This window comes from Lithobates pipiens, unplaced genomic scaffold, assembly GCF_037356315.1.
Source record: "Lithobates pipiens isolate NorthernLeopardFrog02 unplaced genomic scaffold, aLitPip1_a1.2 Scaffold_1, whole genome shotgun sequence".
Lineage (NCBI taxonomy): Eukaryota > Metazoa > Chordata > Amphibia > Anura > Ranidae > Lithobates > Lithobates pipiens.
Genome location: NW_027507685.1, coordinates 763601 through 785351, shown reverse-complemented (window position 1 = coordinate 785351; position 21751 = coordinate 763601). Strand labels below are relative to the sequence as shown.

Genomic DNA, 21751 nt, shown 5'->3' with positions numbered 1-21751 from the left:
AATCGGTGTGTGAGGAGGAGAACCCGGTAACATCTCGTTACCACGGTTTGTTTACATTTAGTGATCGGCTGCGAAACAATCACGTGGGTAAAGAGCCGGCCAATGACTGTTTACCAGCGTCAGTGACGAGCAGTGGGGGTGTAACCATATGATCGGCCGTGACTTCATTACAGCCGATCACGTGGTAAACAGCCATACCCATATGACGGGCTCCCCCCACAAGAGCTGCGTCGCCTGGCCATCATTTGACAGCTGCGGTCAGCAAGCAGTTAATCTCACAGGTTGAAAATGCAGAAATGTGACCCATAGGAAAGCATGTTAAATACTTGTAGTGCGTTTAAAACAAAAACTGAAACCGTACTGCAAAACATATGGTGTGAACCCAGGCTTAGGAGAAAGACAGTGCCGAATGGTTCAATAACTCACTTAATAAAACCGCATAAAAACACTACTTGGAGTTTAAGCTTTTATTATAGCAATTACATTTGTAACACATTATTGAATTCTTTAGAAAAATCTCCTCCAGGACAATCACAATGTACCAGTTCTGCATATAGTAAAATCACTATCAATTCTTGCATTTCATGGCAACAAATGGACAGCAATTTGCACAATTAACAAATAGAAATTATCCATAGTGGTTTTTGTACACTTCTCAAGAGCATGCCTCTTCAGAGCGCCCAGCAGGAGCACCTGAGCCAGTCTTCACATTTTTAATGAAAGCACTGTCGGTTAAGTCTGCAGGGGAAGAGAAAAAAAAAAAAAAAAAAAAAGTTAGGCCACAAACTTAAAATATACGAATAGCTTCAAGGGGGTTGTAAAGTCTCCAGGATTTCTCACCTTTATGCATAAAGGAGAAAAAAAAAAAAAATATATGCATTTTTGTGCTGCAGCTGCCCCCAGAGCCTTTTTCTTACTGAGCCAGTTCGTTCCAGCGATGTGCACAAGCCCAGCAGCTCCAGCCACCGTTTGTCCTCATTGGATGGCTAGATAGCAGGAGCCATTGGCTCCCACTGTCAAATCAAGCGACACAGGAGCGGAGTCGAGTCCTGCTGTGTTAATGGATGCAGCAGCGGAATTCATGAGCGTGCCCACACAGGTGCTCCCATGGAAAAGAGCTCCGTGGGAGCACCCAATGAGGAGCCAGAAAGCCAGGGGCCCCACCAGAGCACCCCAGAAGAGGATTGGGGATGCTCTGTGCAGAGCCCTTGCATAGAGCAGGGCAAGTATAACTTTTTTATAAGCAAACACCCCACGTGAGAGCAAAAACTTTACAATCACTTTAAAGTCAGTGTCATTGCCAAGGATTCTTTAACCTCAAACCAGAAAGTTGAGGTTGTACCATTAAAAATGCAATCATACTTAACGGTGTGCCGAAATTTTGATATGCAGCTTCTTTTTGGTCTCACTGAAAACCACAGAAGGGAATATTTACCAGTGATTGGGTCACCAAGAGAACCGGGGGGGGAAGAGATATATATATATATATATATATATATATATATATATATATATATATACACACACACACACACACACACATATATACACACACACGCGTAAACGTTAATGGATACTTCCCCCCAGACCAAATTCTCAGTGTTCTCGCACGGTCATGTGACGCTGTACCCAAATGAAAATTGTTTGCACAAGTAGAGCCCTTCTGGTGGTATTTATTCACAACTGTTTATTTTTTGCGATATAAAAAAAAAAAGTTCTATTTTAAAAGAAATCCAATAAAATTGAATTGTCATAAATTTAAGCCAGAACGTATTCTGCTACATGTTTTTGGTAAAATATAATTCTGTTAAGTGTATAATAATTGGTTTGTGTGATCACAGACATGTTTGTAGATAAGGGGGGATTACCTGTGATTTTAGGGGGACATTGTGTGTTTACACTAGGTTTACACTAGGTTGGTGATCAGTGAGTAAAGCTGTAAAAAACCGCTTACTCACCGATCAGCCAGCTGCAGCGATCCCCTCCGGCAACTTCTGTTGTAAGAGGAGAGCCGATTTGATGCAGCCGTCGTGTGATCAGGAGGGCCGTGTCGAGGTCACATAAGAGCAAATCGGGCACACGCACAACACCCCTCCTGAGTGGACGTTCCTGAATGTCCACTCAGAAGAGAGCGACCAAATGGCTGTTTATGTACATTGGCCGGGTGGGTGGTTAATCAGACTAACACAGAAAGTCTTACAGCGCAAGAAGTTGCTTGGTATTGCTCAGAGCATGAAGCGTAATCACAGAACTCAGGTGAAACACGGACTATGCAAACTCATCATGGAATACCAAGTGTATGTTTACAGACGTTTCACTATACAGCACAACCAATGCATAGTCTCCACTAAAATGAGTCATGGTTACTTGGAGCCTGAAAACATTGTATTCGCACTGTATATGGTCTTGAAAGTAATGTGAATCAGTAGTTATGACCTAAAAAAGGTACTAAAGCCTTCGTAACACACTGTATGGTACTTGCATACCCAGATAAAAAAAAAAAAAAAAAAAAAAAAAAAAAAAAAAAAACCCACACCCAACAAACACACCTACTCTCTTTTGTACATACCACTTAAGTATTCAGCAGAACAGGGCCCCAGCTTTATTGTGCTCTTAACTGTGCACATCCTAAAGTAAGACAATATATAAAATTAGTAACAAGTCAAAGTAGCAAGTACTGTAGTCAATACATTCTGAAGCGGTCTTTTCCCACAGATTCAGAAAATGTTGAGGAGAGGCCTCTAACCCATTAGTGAAAAGAGGCAATATTTAATCTAACATCCTAAAATACTATGTCTAAAGCAGAAACAGATGTCACTTCGAAAGGGGGGGGCCTCAATTCAGGCTGACTGCATAGTAACCTAAAGGCAGTTTACCCATGTAAAGCATTACAAACTGGGCCCAGTCTCAGAGCAACACATTCGAGATTTTGAAAATATCCTGTAGGCTGATGTTTTAGGTGTGTTGACTACAGTTCTCCCATTTAGCTCAAGTAAAGGCATTCAAAGTCACATGCAAATGCATTGTAAGCTGCATATGTTTTCACATTTGGTGTAATCAAGCCTCAACAGCAAGGCTTAGGAGCTTTTCTACCAGCAAGCAGTGGAAAGTGTTCCTCTACTCATAACAGAGCCGCAGCATCTTTTAAAATGAAAAACCACCACTGATTAGTCATCTAACTTATTCATTAATTGCCCACTGTTAAGCAGGCCTTTAAAGATGTTGCCTGGAACATAGTCACTTTATTACAGTCAAAAAGGCAAACCACGTTTACACAATATATACAGAACTTGGCTTAGTCTGTGCCATTTCCAAGGGCTGATTAAGGGGTTACTGCAGCTGCAATCACTATTAAAGCTATGCACCAAAGAAAAGTAATCTTGCAGCCTTTTTATTGCTGGTTGCCTGAATACAAGTAAAAAGAAGATTGAACAAATCAGTATACTTAGACATAGTACTACATGGCACAAAGATGCTAGGTATTGCCCAGGGCATGAAGTATAACAGGACTATGTTGGCAAGGAAGCAACACATCTATCCATTCTACATACCACTCAAGTATCAAACAAAACAGACAACACATTGTTACAATGCTGTCTTACCCTGCAAAATTCAGAAAGTGTGGAGAGGCAGCCAACCCACCATTACACACCCCTGAGTGAAAAAGGTAATTATTAATCTGCGACAACCTAAAATCTCATAGCCCATGTCTTGGGGCTACGTGAGGAACAGATGTGGCTTAGAAACAGAAGGAATGCCATGGAAAATCTGCTAGAAAAAAATAAAAATCAGAACCCCCCCCCCTCCCCCCCAAACAATTTACACCAGATCCTATAGAACTGCAGTGCAGGTAAACTGCATATATTTTACATTTCTATTTATGCACCTGTGCCAACAGGGCCCATGCCAATGCATTGTAGGGATTTAAAGTGGCCACACATCTTGCCATCTAGGAAGAGCAGCCCACAGTTGAAGTAACTTTAAAAGCAAGGATTTTTAAACTATATACAGTCAACAGAAATTCATATGGATTTTTTCTCTAAAACCAAGTGTAAAGATCATGAACTAAAAATTTTGCACGCTGCAGGTCTTCCCCACCACATTTAAGTCAACAGGAAACTGCATTAAGAGACATTTGTACATAATTTACCAAAGGACACTGCGTGCAGTTTCAATTAAATCTGGTGTGAATAAGCCCCAAAAGTATTAGTCTTAAGTATGGGACATTTTTCTTCTTGAATCCTACTCGCCTAGGTGGATGCAGCAATGTTCTGATGCTGCATCTGTCCCCTGCTCAACCAACACCACCACTCGCTTCTCAGTTTCGTGACCAGAGAGCCGGCGACTGTCGTTAACTGTCAGCCCGCACTCACTGGAGCGCTGGGCTGGGGAGGGAGCAGCTGGCTCAGCCATGTGGGTGGATGGGTACTGAGGCTGTGCCAAAGATACTGAGCAACTCCAGTTAGTATGGGCCTCAAAACTACTCCACATGCTTCTAAAAAAGTGGGGTGCACATGTAAATATTACTACATGTAATGCCTGTAAGTGGAAGCCCCATTTGTTCACTACTGCAAATAAATCTTTACCTGTAATCCCATTGCCAGCAAGAAAAGCTGCAAAAGAAAAAATTAAATAAGTCAGACTTTTCTACTTCCTGTGTAAGACACAATCTGAATAATGCCAATTGTTCAGAGCATGAAGTGTAATCACAGAACTCAGGTGAAACACGGACTATGCAAGCTCATCATGCTACTAGACAGCATATTTGCTACACTAAAGATGCACAATTTGCAAACACAAGATTTAAACAGGATTCCAGGTTCAAATACAATTGTCCACATGAAAAGTATTAGTTCAAAATGCCATTAAAATCCTAAAATGGAATATCTTTTCTTCTCCAGTAAAATGGAACGTTTCATCCTTTGCCCTTACCCAAATATATGATCCATTCCGTTGAGTCCTCAGATCTGAGAGTTAGAAGTGGCTGCATGTATAGGTCACTTCAAATAAGTGCAAGGTGCCTGAATTATCCCTGGCAGATGGAAAAGGAAGAGACATTTTAGATCTCAAATTAAGAGTAGCATCGAAATGAAGACTCATCTCAAATCAGTAGTTTGTACTATGGATGCAAGAAGCTACAGCATCATTCTCTATTACACAGAGAAAAAGATACCAGGTATTTTTCCTTTTATGATAGCAAACATTAGCTCTAGTACTTTTAACCTATTAAAGTGCAAATTGGAAACGCTGCAGCCAAATATACTGTATGTATGCTTCTGAGGCCCCTTAGCGCTCCTGGCTCCTTCTCTTGTGCCCCATCAGAGAAGTGCTCTCCTTCGTGGACACACATATGGGCAATGCTCCCGTGTCCTGCTTCTGAGTCTATTGATAGAGAAAGCAGGACTCGGCCCTGCGTCATTGGATTTGATTTGCAGCAATGGCTGCGCTGCTAGCAATCTATGCAATCAGGACATGAGACACTGGCCTGAGCTGGTGTGCTCCTTCCTGTTGTGTTAGTTACAGGGCTCATGTACAAGATGTGCTTGGGGGGGGGGGGGGGCGCTACTGCAGCACAGGAGGTTTTACAACCCCTTTAAGACTATGTAGGCAAGGGATTGCAGCGCTCACAAAGGGAGTATCCTGAACAAAAAAATTAAGTCCACGATAGGGTGCTCTGGCTGTTGTGTCATCCGAACACTTAGACAATTGTAGGAGAGAAGGGCTGGCAACTCCATGTCCATATCAAACCTGAATACTTTTATTGGCATGTTAAAAAATACAAAAAGCAGATGTGTTTTGGCACACCTTAATGACTAGTATAGTCATCCCACACCTGTGTGCTGTTCTCTTCCTTCAGGGCATGAACATAAATTATGGTTTCTCAGATGAAAACCAGACTATGCAATATCATGCAGGCTTCATGTAAATTAACATCCCTCCATTCTGGTGTCTTAATGCACGTTACCTGCATTTGAATGTTGCAGTGACATTCATGCCAAATGCCACTCCCTACAGCCATGCTTCTAGTGAACAAAAGTTGCAATGCACCACAATCTATAACGATGTCTTACCCCGCAAACTTCAGAAATGTGGAGAGGCAGCCAACCCACCATTACACACCCCTGAGTGAAAAAGGTAATTATTAATCTGCGACAACCTAAAATCTCATAGCCCATGTCTTGGGGCTATGCGAGGAACAGATGTCGCTTAGAAAGGAATGACACCAAGAAGATACTAGAAAACATGGTGTAACAGAAGTAGAAAATTCATACCGAATTTAAAAATGCAGCACATCATATGGAATTGCAATTTCAACTTATTTGATTCGTTTGATTTCTAGCCAGAAGGTGGAGTATCAGGCTCCTTTTCGTGTATACTCATCTACTCCAAGCTCAATTTACAGAGCTTTTACACAGATTAATAACCCCAAACATACTGAATCTCACAGCAACTTTAATCTTTTGTGTAAATCAATCTCTTTAGAAAGTTTGCCATTTCCAAGGACAGCATGTCGTTCTCTGATCAAGAGTTAATGCTACTGCAATCACTACTAGTATCAAAGCTGCACCAAAGAGGGAAAAAAAAAATATATATATTAATCTTTACCTGTATTCGGGTAACCAGCAATAAAAAGGCTGCAAAAGAAAGTTGAACAAGTCAGTATATTTAAACATGGGGGTGATTTACTAAGACGGCACTGCAGCAGTCCATACATTAATTGGTCTGCCAGAGAAGTCATTAATTGAACATGTGAACCAGTGCACATTGAAGTGCAAAGATAATACCAGCATATGTAAATTGCAACTAGAGCTAGGGTAACTGCAGTTACCATTAATAGCGCACACCCAATACAATTCATTAATTTCATCTCATTGGGATGTGTCTTGTTAGGCAATTAGTAGGTGTTCAGTTAATTAACCCTTGAGATGCTAATATCACTTCGAATATATCTTTGAAATGTGTTTTTGGATTGAGTGCAAGAGCATGTTTGATTTCCTATAATTTGAATTCATTGTACAAGTGAGGCTTTCTATTACCCATTTTGCTTAAATATCAAGTTGTACAGACATTAGCCAATCAGATTGCATAACCATCTTAAATTTGGAATGTAGGTGTGCCATGACCCACTTGTATTTTCCTAACAATATTTTGGGCATATTTGTTACTTTGGCAGATGCTACTAAATGTCAACCTCACATGACCCCATAACATTGGCACCTCCATCTTTTGTCAATATTGATTTGGAGATGCCACTTCCATAGTGGCGCACAGATTGCATTCTCCTGAGTGCTAAGATCGCTATAGAAAAAAGAAAAAAGGGTTGTGCGCTCAGTTACTGGCGTACCATTTCATAAGATTGAAAGTGTGCGTTGCGCCTCTGATGGCACACAGCTTTAGTAAGTCCCCCCATAGTCCTAAATAGAACAAAAATGCTAGATATTGGTCAGAGCATGAAATCACAGGACTCAAGGTTGGCCAGGAAGCAACACATCCATCCCTTCCATCTGATACTTGTGTTGTCTGTTCTACATACAAACTTACAAAGTTGTCTTACCCCGCAAAATTCAGAAAGTGTGGAGAGGCAGCCAACCCACCATTACACACCCCTGAGTGAAAAAGGTAATTATTATCTGTGACAACCTAAAATCTCATAGCCCATGTCTTGGGGCTATGCGAGGAACAGATGTCACATAGAAAGGAATGACACTGAAAAAAAATACAAAAAGTATAGTAATTAAAGCACAAATTCATACCAAATGTAAAAATGTAGCACATCATATAGAACTGCAATTTCTGGTAAACTGCATTGCTAAAATCACTACAGTCTCACAGCAAATGTGAATAGGTATCATTTTCTGCCTGAAAGTGGAAGCCTATTTTGTGGTCTATTGCTGCAGACAGTATAGAAAGAAATATGTACCTGTAATCAGGTCACCAGCAATAAGGCTGCAAAAGAAAAATATAAACAAGTCAGACATTATTCAGACTCAGTCCTACACATGAAGAAACTGCTTGGTATTGTTCAGAGCATGAAGTGTAATCACAGAACTCAGGTGAAACACGGACTATGCAAACTCATCATGCAATTCATCCATTGTAAGAGGAAAAAAAAAAGCCACCAGAAAAGTGTCAATTTGAAAATCTCATTATGTAAAGATTTCATTTCTAGACCAAAGTTAAACATCCTTTGTGCCTTACCTGAGATTTCAGTCTTCAAGGCCTCAGACCTTTCAATCATGACTGGTAGGGGCAGAGATCCAGACATATGCAGGTGATGTACAGCTGACAAGTAAGACTTACTCTGGCAGTCCATGGGAAAAACTGGGAAAAAAAAATCAAATGCATCATTAGACAAAAACTGAGTTACTTACCAGTGACGGTATTTCTAAGAGCCTTACCGTTACTTCCCTCCCTAGGTTATTCTTAGTAAATGTGTTAAGTTCTACCATGGTGTTGTGCTTTCTACGCTTTATTTTCCAGTGTGGGAAGGTCACAATAACTGAAGCCATGGGGGAAGAGGAGGTGTTTTTAAAGTGGGCATGTGTTTCTTGAGAAGGTGGTGGAGCTACACTCTCCGGGGTTGTCCTGAAAGCCGATTTGAGAAAAAAGGCCACACCCCTGGCAAATGGCAATTCCAATACAGTTGGGAAAGGGCCATGTTTACCAGTGTAGCATTCCCCCTTTCCAAGTTGCTGAAGATTTGGGAGAAGGACGCTGTCCCATTCTTGCAGAAGCATATTCTGCTCTATAACCTTTCAGCATTGATGAGGTGCCTTTTCAGATGTGAAAGCTGCCCATTTCATACACACTAATGCATCCCCATACCACCAGAGATGCAGGCTTTGAGCACTAAGCTGGAAGGTCCCTCTCTTTAATCCAGAGAACACAGCACCCATGGTTCCCAAATAGAAAGTAAAATTCCAATTTGTCTGAACAGAACAGTTCTCACTTTGCAAGATGAGCTTTGGTCTAGAGAAGATGGCAGCGTTTCTGGCTCATGTTCAGCTATAGTTTCCAAACATGGTTGTAAAGGCTGAAGTTTTTTTCCCCTTCATGCATGAAGGCAAAAAGCCTTCATTGTGCAGCTTGCTCCCTCAGACCCCCTAATACTTGCCCAAGCCCAATCTCGATCCAGCAATGTGCACAATACCAGAGGCTCTACCTGGTTTCTCCCTCCTGATTGGCTGAGATACAGGAGCCATTGGCTCTTGCTGTTAAGCACAGCAAGTGAGGTTATAGTGGGGGCAGGGCCAAGCCCTGCCTTATGGATGCAGAGCCAGCTCAGGTGAGAGCATGCACAAGTGCCCCACAGCAAGCAGTTTGCTATGGGGGCAGAGTGCTGGCAGGGGACCTGAGGAAGATCAGGGCTGCTCTGTGCAAAACCACTGCACAGTAGGTATGAAATTATTCCTTTCAATTCCTTTAAGCTGAGCAAAGATGGATCAAAATTTGACTGGTTCAGCCAAGATTCGATGTATGGGCAGGCTGTATGTACTTAAGTCAATCTATTATTCGACCTGGGTACAACCAGCCTGTATTTTTTGCATGCAATTACCATCAGCGACCTTAGCCACTAGCAGTGATCATTGTATTCTGCTGACTGCAAAGGCTCCCCTCCGACAGAACACAATAGTGCTGCAGGAGGCATTCTCCAATCAATGAGGGAAATGCGAGACCACTGGTGGCAGGAAAGACAATAGAGTAGAGTAAATTATGGGCTGCTTTAGCATGCGAGAACTTGCATTTTTGGAAGGCACAGCAAACTGTTGAGTGATCTGTGAAAGTATTTAAGCCCATTCAGCAACAACCATCACAGAATCATGCTCGTTTTTATTGCAGTGCTGCCTGAGGGCCCGAATAACATGGGCATCCAATATTGCATCTGTGCATGGTAGCCAGCTTCTGCTTTCAGTTTGTTCAATTAGGCTTTGACACTAGAACCAGGAAGCAGATAGGTTTCTATGCGGAGCTGCTCCAGATTTCGCACTGTAAATCGACCCCCCTGACGCCAAGATACATTTTTTTTTCATACCCAATCATGCTGCCAATTACAAAATATTCTGCGAGCTCTTTGTTCTCAAGCAGTGGTTTCCTTGTATCAATCAGCAACTCGACAATAGGGCTTAAACTCCAGACATGTGCTGGCTTCCATTGCCCATCCGCCCCCTCCCCCCGTTGGCACTCCCATCAGCCACTGCAGATTAGGGATCATGTGACCTACTTTACCTGTATTCAGGTTGCCAGCGATACAAAGCTGGAAAAAAAAAAAAAAAAAAAAAAAAAACAAACACACGTCAGACGTCATTCAAACTAAGCCCTATACAGAAAGAAGAAAAATGCTTGGTATTGCTCAGAGCATGAAGTACAATCACAGAACTCAGGTGAAACACGGACTATGCAAACTCATCATGAATACCAAGCTTTTATAGGCCACAAAATTCCATACTATATAGATAAAAATATTTGAAAAAAATAAAATAAATAATAATAAAAAAAAAAAAAAGTGCCCTGTCCACATCCTTTGCTCACTGGAGTGCTGGGCTGTGGAGCAGCCAGCTCAGGCGCTCAGTGGCTCGCCGAGAGCCAGGTGCCATTCCAGGCATGTGGGCAGATCTCAACTTCATTGCTGCGATCTTACACAAGCCTGGACTGGCCCTGTGACATCAGGCTTCAGCCCGTTTGCTGTAAACCGGTCACAGGAGTGCAGAACAAACTGCACTCCTGTGATGCACAGGAGAAGTACAGCCAAAACAAGCTTTGGCTGTACATATCCTTTAAAAACAAACTGAGCTAATCACAAAACACCAAGACACTTGAGTTAGTGGTTTGCTTTTTTTTTAAGGTCATGTGACAAAAAACAGCTGCAAGAATCATTTTGAAGAGCTTCCTATCCATGTAAAAATGGGGAAAGGCAGCCCTCCAAACATGCTGCTTGCCGGAGTTTACCTCCCTCGCATCCATTGATTTTAATTAGAAGCCGTTTGAGCTTCTCAGGCGCTTTCCTTTTAAAACAAGAATGCTTCTAGATGTTAATTCCATTGATTATAAAAGCATAGACATGTGTTCTGTAGAATTTAACACACTGCTGCAATCCAATCATATTTGTATATACTATTGAACCAAGAGTCATGCCAGGAATCGCACCAAAGCAGTCAAAGAACTTTGCACTGTGCTGAGTTGCATCAATGTGAAAGGTCACCATTGAAAACAATATAAATCAAGTCACATCTGATTTTTTGTACATAATGCACCACAATCGCTTAAACCAGACTTATAGAAATGCATTCCCCCCCCCCCCCCCCTCTTGTATTAGGTGGTCTTAGCAGTGTCTGTATAAACATGATTAACTGCACGTGGTGTCCACAAGTTCCATGTACACCCAAGATGAAGGGTCTTCTAGAAGGCCCTTTATCCCAATGGACAGGGACATACTGTCTGAACGTTATATGTGATTGCACTGCAGAAATCAGTCAACTAGGAATGATTTTAGGAAGGATCTCGCCATTTTGGGAAAAAAAAAAAAAAAAAAAAAAAAAAAAAAAAAAAAGGAGGTCAGTTCTTTCATTGGATTAAACATGCTTTAGGTAGCAGGTAGAGATCAAGCTATGCAAGAACATAGTCCAGTATTGATCGTGTATAGCGTGTACTGTATCTCCCCGCGCTACCACCACGTGGGCGCCATGCTTCCTTCCCATACACAGACTGCATGCTTCCAGGACACCGCACTTCTCACTCAGCCCTGACTATCCGTGTGGATTGCATCCCATAGATCGCTAGCACACATACAATCACATAATACAATCACATAATACAACTACTGTACGTACTTCTTACCGCGCTCTCCTGCCTCCAACTTCGCCCCTCTTCTGCCATCTTCGCAGCACCTTTTTGCAATATGCTTCCTTTTCCGCGAGGCTATTTATAAAGGATTGTTGGTACAGGTCGCGCACAGCGCCACCTGGCGCACAGGCGGAACTAGTGCAAACAACGCTACTGCTGCAAGGATGCAAGTTCTTGGTGTGATGAGTGATTCATGTAGTTCTGTGCTGTAGATATGTTCCAGGAATATAGTTTCCTCTACAGCAGCAGCTCTGGAAGTGCAACAATGTAATAGACATGGTGCCCTGGAGCTGAGCATAGGTGTCCGCAGCCTATTGCATTAAGGTACAGTGGCGGCTGTTTTTTTTGTTTTGTTTTTTGGGGGCAAACAACCACCCACTCCCGCGCTGTTTGCCAGTCGGTCCGGCACTTACCCCATCATGGTGGGTGGCAGGCAGCTTGGTGCAGCAGCTCTGCTCTGAGTCCTCTCCTCCTAGGTGTCCAATAGGATCGCCTGTCCTTTCAGCCAGGGGACCAGTGTCAAAACCCACTTCCTGATTGACCGGGAGGAGGATCAGTGGTGCAACAGCGAATATGAAGCTCACTCTCTGGGACCCCGCCCTATATTGAAACTTATTAGAGCCTCTGGCTGTAATCAGGGCTTCAAAAAAACAGCCCCTCCGCATTGTAATCCATGTACCGGTGTCCTGAAAGGGGCCAAACACACGGATAGGGGAGACGGCAATGTACGGGGGGGGGGGGGGGGGGACGGCACCCATGCACCCTTAATGGAGCTCAAACACATGTGTCTACATATATATGACCCAGCACATTGATCTCTCTTCCAGGACAGTGGATGCGAAGAGCATAAACACCTCTCTTATGGCCTAGCCAACAAGAGGGAAATCTTTCCCAACTTCCTGCTGGAATACAGAGTGGTAATACTAATGCGTATAGGGTGATTAGCTTGTGCCCAGGCACATCCGGCACACCCTGTTGCATGCCTATGGAGCTTAGCAAACCATGTCCAGTACTCTTTTACTTTTGCATACCTTAAAAACCAGATAGCTGGGATCTGTTTTGTTATCTTCACGTTTCACTGTTCTGCACACTGGGGTTAAAAAATGCCATTTTAACCACTTCAGCCCCAGAAGGTTTACCCCCCTTCACTACCAGTCTATTTTTTGCGATACGCCACTGCGTTACTTTAACTGACAACTGTGCGATGTTGTAACCAAATAAAATTTATGTCCTTTTTTTCCCAGGAATAGAGATTTCTTTTGGTGGTATTTGATCACCAATGGCTCCCGCTGCTGTATCTGTGCCAGTGGCTCCCACTGCTATATCTGTGCCAATGGCTCCCACTGCTATATCTGTCTCAATGGCTCTCTATGGAGCCGGTTCACACATCTCCAGAGTGAATTGCACAGGAGTCCTCTGTGTCTTTTGGTCTGTTTCAGGTTCGAATTCAGACAAAAATTTGGACCTGAAACAATAAACAGAGACACTCTGGACCCCCTCCTGTGAACTGCTCTGTTCTGCAATGTGAACCCAGCCTTAAGCTGGGAAGTTGGTACCAAACTTATTGTAAACCCTGTATGAACCTGCCCCTTCAGAATGCTAAATTGTATGTTAAACAACAGAATCTCACTTTTCCAGTTTTAGAGCCCTTTCACACGGGCTGTCCAATCAGGTCCACCTGTCAGTGTTTCAGGCGAACCTGATTGGATCCTCCATTCAACTCTATAAGCCCCATACACACAATCAGATTTTCTGCTGATTTTGTCTTCCGATTTACCAAAACCATGTAGTGCAAGGGCCTGCCTAATTGCTAGGGATGAGCTGTGTGTTCGAGTCAAACTCATGTTCGAATTGAACATCGCCTGTTCGCCTATTCGGCGAAATCTGAACATTATGGGCCGTTCACGCCAAATTCGAGTGGCGCTCACAGCCCATAATTCACTACGACATCGCAGTGCATTGCTGGCTGATGATTGGCCAAGCATGCACTATGACCCGCATGCTTGGCCAATCACAGCACCGTCAGCAAAGAGAGCCATAGTTGGCCACAGGCAGGATGCCTATGGCCAATTCTGGCTTAAGGGGTTTAGTACATGCCCCACACTATATAAGGCCACCTGCGTGGCAGCCTTGCGTAGTGTGTTGCATTGGCTAAGAGAGAGAGATAGACGGAGAGACAGTGTCTGAATTTCCTTTGAAGCTGTTGCAATTACAGTCAGTGTATTGTGCCACCTGCACAGTGTACACCTAAAGCTACCAGGATTGCTGGTGTTCTTCTTGTCCTATACCACAGGCAGCTGTAGCAGTTACAGTCGGTGTATTGTGCCACCTGCACAGTGTACACCTAAAGCTACCGCAATTGCTGGTGTTCTTCTGATCCTACACCACAGGCAGCTGTAGCAGTTACAGTCGGTGTATTGTGCCACCTGCACAGTGTACACCTAAAGCTACCCCAATTGCTGGTGTTCTGCTTGTCCTATACCACAGGCAGCTCTAGAAATTAATGTCGGTGTATTGTGCCACCTGCACAGTGTACAGCTAAAGCTACCCCAATTGCTGGTGTTCTGCTTGTCCTATACCACAGGCAGCTGTAGCAATTACAGTCGGTGTATTGTGCCACCTGCACAGTGTACAGCTAAAGCTAACCCGATTGCTGGTGTTCTGCTGATTCTATCTGCAGGCAGCTGTAGCAATTACAGTCGGTGTAATGTATCATCTGCACAGTTTGCACCTAAAGCTATCCCAATTGCTGGTGTTCTGCTGATCCTATACTGCATGCAGCTCTAGTAATTACAGTTGGTGTATTGTGTCATCTGCACAGTGTACGCCAAAAGCTACCCCAATTGCTGGTGTTCTGCTGATTCTATACCACAAGCAGGCAGCTGCAGTAATTACAGTCGATGTATTGTGCCATCTGCACAGTGTGCACCTAAAGTTACCCCAATTGCTGGTGTTCTGCTGATCCTATACCACAGGCAGGCAGCTGCAGCAATTACAGCTGGTGTATTATGGAATCTGCACAGTGTACGCCTAAAGCTACCCCAATTGCTGGTGCTCTCATAGTAATAATACTACAGGCAGGCAGTTTATTCTGGTAGCTGCAGTATAATCAGTATATGCGTCCCAGCTTTGTGCAGCTACATCTCCCTGCAGGCCATTAGTATGTCTGGAAGGCCAACAAAGAGAGGCAGACAGTCACAAGCCAATAAAAGAGGACAAGCAGGCTCTGTGTCTAGAGGGAACAGTGCTGGTCGTGGACACGGTGCATCCTCATCAGCACGTGGCCATGGGAAACGCTTGTCCTTATTTTCTGCAGCTGGGTGCGTTGAGCCGCAACATGCCGAACACTTGGTAGAGTGGATGACCAAGCCGTCCTCATCCTCTCTCACCCAGGCTCGGGTACTGGCAAAGCAGCTGCCAACGTGGCCTCTTCCCTCATCTCAATGGCATCAGTCACTCCTTCCCTAGCCCCACCATGTCCTCCTTCTGAAGAGTTCCCCGAACTGTTTGAACACAGTGTTGGGTACATGCTCCATGAGGATGCCCAGTGTTTTGAAGGCTCTGATGATGATACCCAGCTAGAGGAAGGCAGTAACGTGAGCCCAGAGAGAGGGGATGCCCAAGAATGACAGCAATCTGGCAGTCATGTTCCCCCAGCTGCAGCATACTGCCAGGTTTGCTCCAATGATGAGAAGGGAGGGGATGATGAGGTCACTGACTCCACGTGGGTGCCTAATAGGAGAGAGGAGGAGGAGGCACATCTCCAATGAGGCAGGATGCCTTAAGGTCAGCACACTGACTGCATCACACCACAGAGCTCCACCTGTGCAGGGCGCTGCCTCTGCGAGTTATTCCAAAAGTTCTTTGGTGTGGGCCTTTTTTGAGACGAGTGCATCAGATCGCACCGCTGCTATTTGCAACATATGTCTCAAGCGTATCTCAATCAGCCGCTTGGGCAACACATGCTTGACCAGACATATGTCGACCTGCCATGCAGTTCGTTGGCAAGCTTACCTAAAAGACCCACACCAAAGAACAAAGCAGACCTCACCTTGCTCCTCATCAGCTGGGATCTCCCACCCCACTATACCTTCAGTCCTCTCTGAAACCTGCACTGAGAGGAATGAAGGTGTAGAATTAGGTGTGTCACAGCCAAGTACTTGCGGGCAATCTGCTAGCAGTACACCGACATCCAATTGTAACAGGCAAATTTCCTTGCCCCAGCTGCTGGACCATCGACAGAAGTTCACTCCCAGCCATCCACATGCCCAGCGGTTGAATGCTAGCTTGGCTAAATTGCTAGCACTTCAACTGAAGCCTTTTCAGTTGGTAGAGTCGGCCCCTTTCCTTGAGTTTGTGCAATGTGCTGTTCCTCAGTGGCAGGTTCCCAAACGCCACTTTTTATCACCGAAGGCGATTCCGGCTCTCTACTGGCATGTGGACGGCAGTGTCCATGCCTCGCTGGACAAGGCAGTCAGCGGTAAGGTGCATATTACCACCGACTCATGGTCCAGCAGGCATGGACAGGGACATTACCTATCTTTCACGGCGCATTGGGTGACTCTTCTGGCAGCTGGGAAGGATGCAGAACAAGGTGCAGTAGTGTTGGTGGTTGTCCCACCACCATCCCTCCAAAATGCTACTACTGGTGATTGTGACACACCTCTCTCTCCACCCCCTCCTCTTCTTCCTCCTCTATGGCCTCTTCCTGTGCTTCGTCCTCGAACCAGTGGTGCTCCGTAGGCGTTCAAGGGGCTATGCAAGTACGCAGTCAAAAAGATGCCATGCCGTGCTTGCTCTGGTGTGCTTGGGGGACAGGAGCCACACTGGGGCAGAGATTCTGTCATCTCTGCAGGGGCAGGCTGAGAGGTGGTTGACACCACGCTAGCTTAAGCCAGGAATGATGGTTTGCGACAATGGCGCCAACCTCCTCTCCACCCTCCTACAGGGACAACTGACCCATGTGCCCTGTGTGGCTTACGTCCTTAACTTGGTGGTGCAGCAGTTCTTGGGCAGGTACCCAGGCTTACGGGATGTCCTGAGGCAGGCCAGGAAAGTCTGTGTGCATTTCTGCCGGTCATATAATGCCAGTGCTCGGCTGGCTGACCCCCAAAAGGAATTGAACCTGCCCAAGAACCGCCTAATCTATGACATGCCCACCAGGTGGAACTCAACGTTGGCCATGCTGCAGCGGCTGCACACACAGCAAAGGTCCATCAATGAGTACCTGTGCGACTACGGCACCAGGACAGGGTCAGTAGAGCTTTTTCCCCCCCACACCAGTGGGCCATGATCAGGGATGCATGCACTGTCCTGTCACTATTTAAGGAGGCCACGACGATGGTGAGCAGTGACAGTGCATGCATCAGTGACACTGTACCTCTTGTCCACCTGTTGGAGCACACGCTGTGTTGAATAATGGACAGGACACTTGAGGCAGAACAGAGGCAGGAAGAGGAGGACTTCCTTGCCTCTCAAGGCCCCCTTTATCCAGACATTATTCCTGCTGGCCCACCGATCACGCAGGAAGAGGAGGAGGAGGATTGTGTCAGCATGGAGGTGGAGTCTGGCACTCAGCATCTGCAGGAGTCTTTTAGGGATCATTTACAGTCCCAAGAGACCCGTGGATGTGTACGTGGCTGGGAGGAGGTGGCTGCGGATCATGTCTTCCTTAGTGACCCAGAGGACTCCGGACAGAATGCCTCAGCTAACCTATGCTGCCTTGCCTCCCTGATCCTACAAAGCCCGCGGAAGGATCCTCGTATTCAGTGGATCAAGGAGAGGGATCATTACTGGCTGGCAACACTCCTTGATCCACGGTACAAGGGTAAGGTTGCGGACCTTATCTTGCTGTCGCAGAGGGAGCAGAGGATGAGACATCTTCAGGAGGCCTTGCAGAAAGGTCTGTGCAACTCTTTCCCAGAGACTGGGAGGTTACAAATTCCTGGTCCTGGACAACAGGTTGCTGAGGCTTCGGTCAGTCACAGAAGGAGCGGTGGAGAAGGTGGCCGTCTGTCAGGGCTGGCTTAGCCCTTCCTTCTCTGGGCTGGCCGCTCAGCTGTCGGTTAATTGCCAGCTCTCTTCTCTTTCCACAGTTACTAGCTGTTCCTGATGATGCTCGTCTGACCTGCCTATTTAAAGCCTTCCTGCTTACTCTTTCATTTGCCTTTGCATTGGTCACATCACAAGGAACCATCTCCTGCTGTTTGTTTCAAGACTGGCTTGCTGACATCCCTCCTGGCTTCTTATCCTGCTTGCAGTTGCTCTCCTTGGATCCCTGACTTCTGGCCTGGCTGATTACCCGATCTGGTTTATGAACTTTGGACTGGCTGACTACCCGATCTGGCTACTGGACTCTGGCTATGCTTGACTACGCTTTTTTCTATTTACCTTTTATTTTTATTAATAAACAAGTGTGATTTGATTGTACTTCTGTCTCAGTCTGTTTCATGGTTTCTGACAGTACGCGAAGACCATGAATTCAGAAGATACAGTCAATCCACTTGTTGGTAATATTTTTTCCAGATTGAATGAGCAAGATGACCGCATGGATCAGTTTGCCTTGGCGTTACAAATGCTCCTGAATCACACGGCTCACCTGGAATCCCCCATGGTGGCCGCTCCGGTACAACCTGAGTCGCAGGCTGTCCCTGCTGCTGCGCCAGTCTGTGCAGGCACCCGCCTCGAGTGTTACCTCTATAAGAGGTATGTTTGGTTCTGCTCCGCTTCCCCAGCGATTTGGGGGCGATCCAGTTCAATGCAGAGGGTTTCTCAATCAGGTTGAGATATACTTCGCAATGCTACACCAGGCGTTTCCCACGACAGAAGCAAAGTAGGTTTTGTGATATCTTTGCTTTCTGAGAGAGCCTTGGCCTGGGCTAACCCTCTATGGGAGACGCAAAAACCTGTTGTCTTGAGTTACCCTCAGTTTGTGGCCTCCTTTAAAAGGGTTTTTGACATTCTTGCACGCTCCGCTTCTGCTGCCAAGTGCCTCATGTCCATCAAACAGAGTACGAGAACTGTTGCCGACTACGCCATTGAATTCCGTACTCTGGCAGCAGAGGTTGCTTGGAACAATGAGGCCCTTGTGGTTGCTTTTTCTCATGGTGTCTCGGATTCCATCAAGGATGAGATAGCAGCCCGAGATATACCCACTGAGCTGGAGAGCTTGATCTCGTTTGCCATCCTCATTGACTCCAGACTCAGAGAAAGACTTTCTCTTAAGGAGCGCTTGCGGAAGCCTCCTGTACGTTTGCCTCTGAGCTTTGTAGTCCCACCCATGCCTCCCTCACCTCCCATGCCTCCTGGTACCGAGTTGGTCAGTGAAGATGAACCCATGCACCTGGGCTTCATGCGTCTCTCTGCGGATGAGAGAGCCTTTAGGAGGAGGGAGAGATTGTGCCTTTATTGTGGCCAGGCAGGTCACTTTGTGAAGTCTTGTCCTACCCGTCCAGGGAACGCCCGAACCTTGAGGTCCTGTCATGGACAGACCTTAGGTGGTGTTGTTTCATCCCCAGTTATCCAGAAGGATAAGCCCCTGGTTTTGGTCACCCTTTCTTGGGCTGAGTCGTCCATCAGGATACAGGCTCTAATCGACTCTGGGGCTGCAGGCCTGTTCATTGATGCTGCATTTGTTTCGCAGCACTCGATTCCGCTGCAGCTGCTTGACACTCCACTTGCCATTGAGGCTCTTGAAGGGAGACCTTTACAGCCTGCCCATGTGACTCATGAGACGGTTCCATTGTCCATGGCCGTAGGGGCTCTTCACCATGAGATAATCCAATTCCAAGTTATTTCCTCACCCAGATTTCCACTGGTTATTGGTTATCCTTGGTTACAGAGGCAAAACCCCTCTTTTGATTGGCTCCATGCTGAGGTTCTCTCCTGCTCACCACAATGAGACATACTTCCTGAAGGTATCCAAGGTCCTGTGCATCGCTTCACTCCCCTCCTTGCCGGAGGAGTACCGTGATTTTGGCGATGTCTTTGATAAAGGTCAAGCTGGTAGTTTGCCTCCACACCGGCCTTATGATTGCGCAATTGACCTTCAACCTGGTGCCATACCTCCTCGTGGCCGGGTTTACCCTTTGTCAGTCTTGGAGGATAAGGCCATGGAGGAGTATGTTGCTGACGCACTTTCTCGAGGTTTCATCCGCAAGTCCTTGTCTCCTGCTGGTGCTGGTTTCTTCTTTGTGAAAAAGAAGAGCGGTGAACTGAGACCTTGTATAGATTATAGGGGTCTCAATCGTGTCACGATTAAGAATGCATACCCGATTCCATTTATTACAGAGTTATTTGACCGCCTCAAGGGAGCAACGGTTTTCACAAAGCTTGACCTGAGAGGGGCATACAATCTCGTGCACATTAAGGAGGGCGATGAGTAGAAAACTGCGTTTAATACCAGAACAGGCCATTATGAATACCTGGTAATGCCTTTTGGCCTTTGTAACGCCCCGGAAGTTTTTCAGGAATTTATTAACAATGTCCTCCGAGATTTGTTGCAATTGTATGTGGTGGTTTATCTCGATGATATCCTCATATTTTCCAAGTCCCTTTTTTTTTCATTCACTTTAAGCATCATTAAAATCAGTGCTCCCGAAAAAACGTCAGTTTTTAAAACTTTTTTTTGCATTGATACATGTCCCCTGGGGCAGGAGTCGGGTCCCCAAACCCTTTTTAGGACAATAGCTTGCATATTAGCCTTTAAAATTAGCACTTTTGATTTAGAACATTCGAGTCCCATAGACTTTAATGGGGTTCTAAAGTTTCTAAAGTAAATTTTCGGTCCGTTCGCAGGTTCTGGTGCGAACCAAACTGGGGGGTGTTTGGCTCATCCCTACCGATTGCATATAAATTGAAACTCCTAAGATTTGACCTCATATTATATGATTTTGGTAAATCTGAAGGAAAAAATCAGGAGAAAATCTGATAGTGTGTATGGGGCTTATGAGCGGCAGATGTCAACATCAGATTCCCATCACCAGCCCCCTTACATCAGTATGTCCCCCTCCCATGTTTACTCACAGTTCTGAAGGCAGCTTCTTTTCTTCCTCTCTCCAGTCATGTGATAACAAGTGATAGGGGAGAGAGGAAGGAAAGTCAGCTGGCCGTCTATCTCTTCCTGCAGGCTGGAGGGAGCAGAAAGCCTAATGCTCTCTCCAGTATATGATGGAAGCTGCTCCTCCTGACAGGAGTGAAATCGCGATCACTCACTGTCAGAGAGGAGCTGCTCCAGGACTGCAAATGACTGGCCCACTGAGCCATCGGCCCACTGGGAGTTTGGAACATACCAAACCTGCGAAAAAAAAAATGTGTGTGGAATGTAAAATTGGGTGACAATTGCTACCAAATGTACCTTTTTAAAATCTATGGATTCATCACACCTCTACAATGCATTACTTTATTATTAGTACTTTATTTAATTGAACTCAATTCAAACATCCAAACCTCTCTGAATGATAAAAGCACTAAACTCATTTGTGATATAGAGTATTGTTCTGTTCTAGTATCCTACATCCTTACAACTTTAAAAGCCCTGGATGATGCCATGTTTTGTGGTTCTGCTCTATTTCCAGGGGAGCCAAAGGCAGTGTTTCCAGAATCATCAAAAGGGGAAGTACAGAAGAAGGTTTGAGGGCGAAAATCAGCATCACATGATCTTAACGGAGGTGTTCTAGCAGCTGGGAACTTGTTTCCTAAAGGGGAAACAATGCACAAAATTATTATCATTGATTTGTAAATCATCTACTGTACTGTATGTCTCATTAAAATAAATGTGTCAAGATAGAAAGATGAAAGCTGTTGTTGTTCTTTTGATTTTGTGCATATTCAGGTAGTGATCACTGGCCCAGAAAATGCTTGAGCTAATTAGGTGTCTTCTTGTTTCATGTCAGAAACTCACCACAGTGCA

At 45.1% G+C, this 21751-nt stretch overlaps 1 protein-coding gene, 1 long non-coding RNA gene and 3 other non-coding genes across 9 annotated transcripts in view; all 5 read right to left on the bottom strand.

Moving 5' to 3' along the window:
* Window positions 1–452: 452 nt before the first annotated feature.
* Window positions 453–11918, bottom strand: LOC143934202 (uncharacterized). Of its 5 annotated transcripts, none has more exons than XR_013263261.1 (9): window positions 11829–11917; window positions 10228–10255; window positions 8200–8322; window positions 7922–7947; window positions 6607–6635; window positions 4933–5032; window positions 4587–4613; window positions 2570–2628; window positions 453–738 (listed from the first exon to the last, which is right to left on the bottom strand). It is a non-coding gene; the product is annotated as an uncharacterized LOC143934202 (long non-coding RNA). The 5 variants fall into 5 exon arrangements; XR_013263327.1 differs by having other exon boundaries at window positions 11836–11915; XR_013263483.1 differs by lacking the exon at window positions 10228–10255 and having other exon boundaries at window positions 11836–11918.
* On the bottom strand, window positions 3592–3738 carry LOC143989863 (small nucleolar RNA SNORA79). Its single transcript, XR_013277089.1, has one exon. It is a non-coding gene; the product is annotated as a small nucleolar RNA SNORA79 (small nucleolar RNA).
* Window positions 6061–6206, bottom strand: LOC143989849 (small nucleolar RNA SNORA79). The gene has a single exon (XR_013277087.1). It is a non-coding gene; the product is annotated as a small nucleolar RNA SNORA79 (small nucleolar RNA).
* On the bottom strand, window positions 7545–7690 carry LOC143989856 (small nucleolar RNA SNORA79). The gene has a single exon (XR_013277088.1). It is a non-coding gene; the product is annotated as a small nucleolar RNA SNORA79 (small nucleolar RNA).
* Window positions 11919–21274: 9356 nt separating the features above from the next.
* CCNB1IP1 (cyclin B1 interacting protein 1) overlaps window positions 21275–21751 on the bottom strand; it is a 36432-nt gene continuing 35955 nt past the window's right edge. The window contains exon 4 of the mRNA XM_077456769.1: window positions 21275–21536. Coding sequence (XP_077312895.1) covers window positions 21352–21536 — 185 coding nt within the window. The 3' untranslated portion in view covers window positions 21275–21351. The remainder of the gene's footprint in view (window positions 21537–21751) is intronic.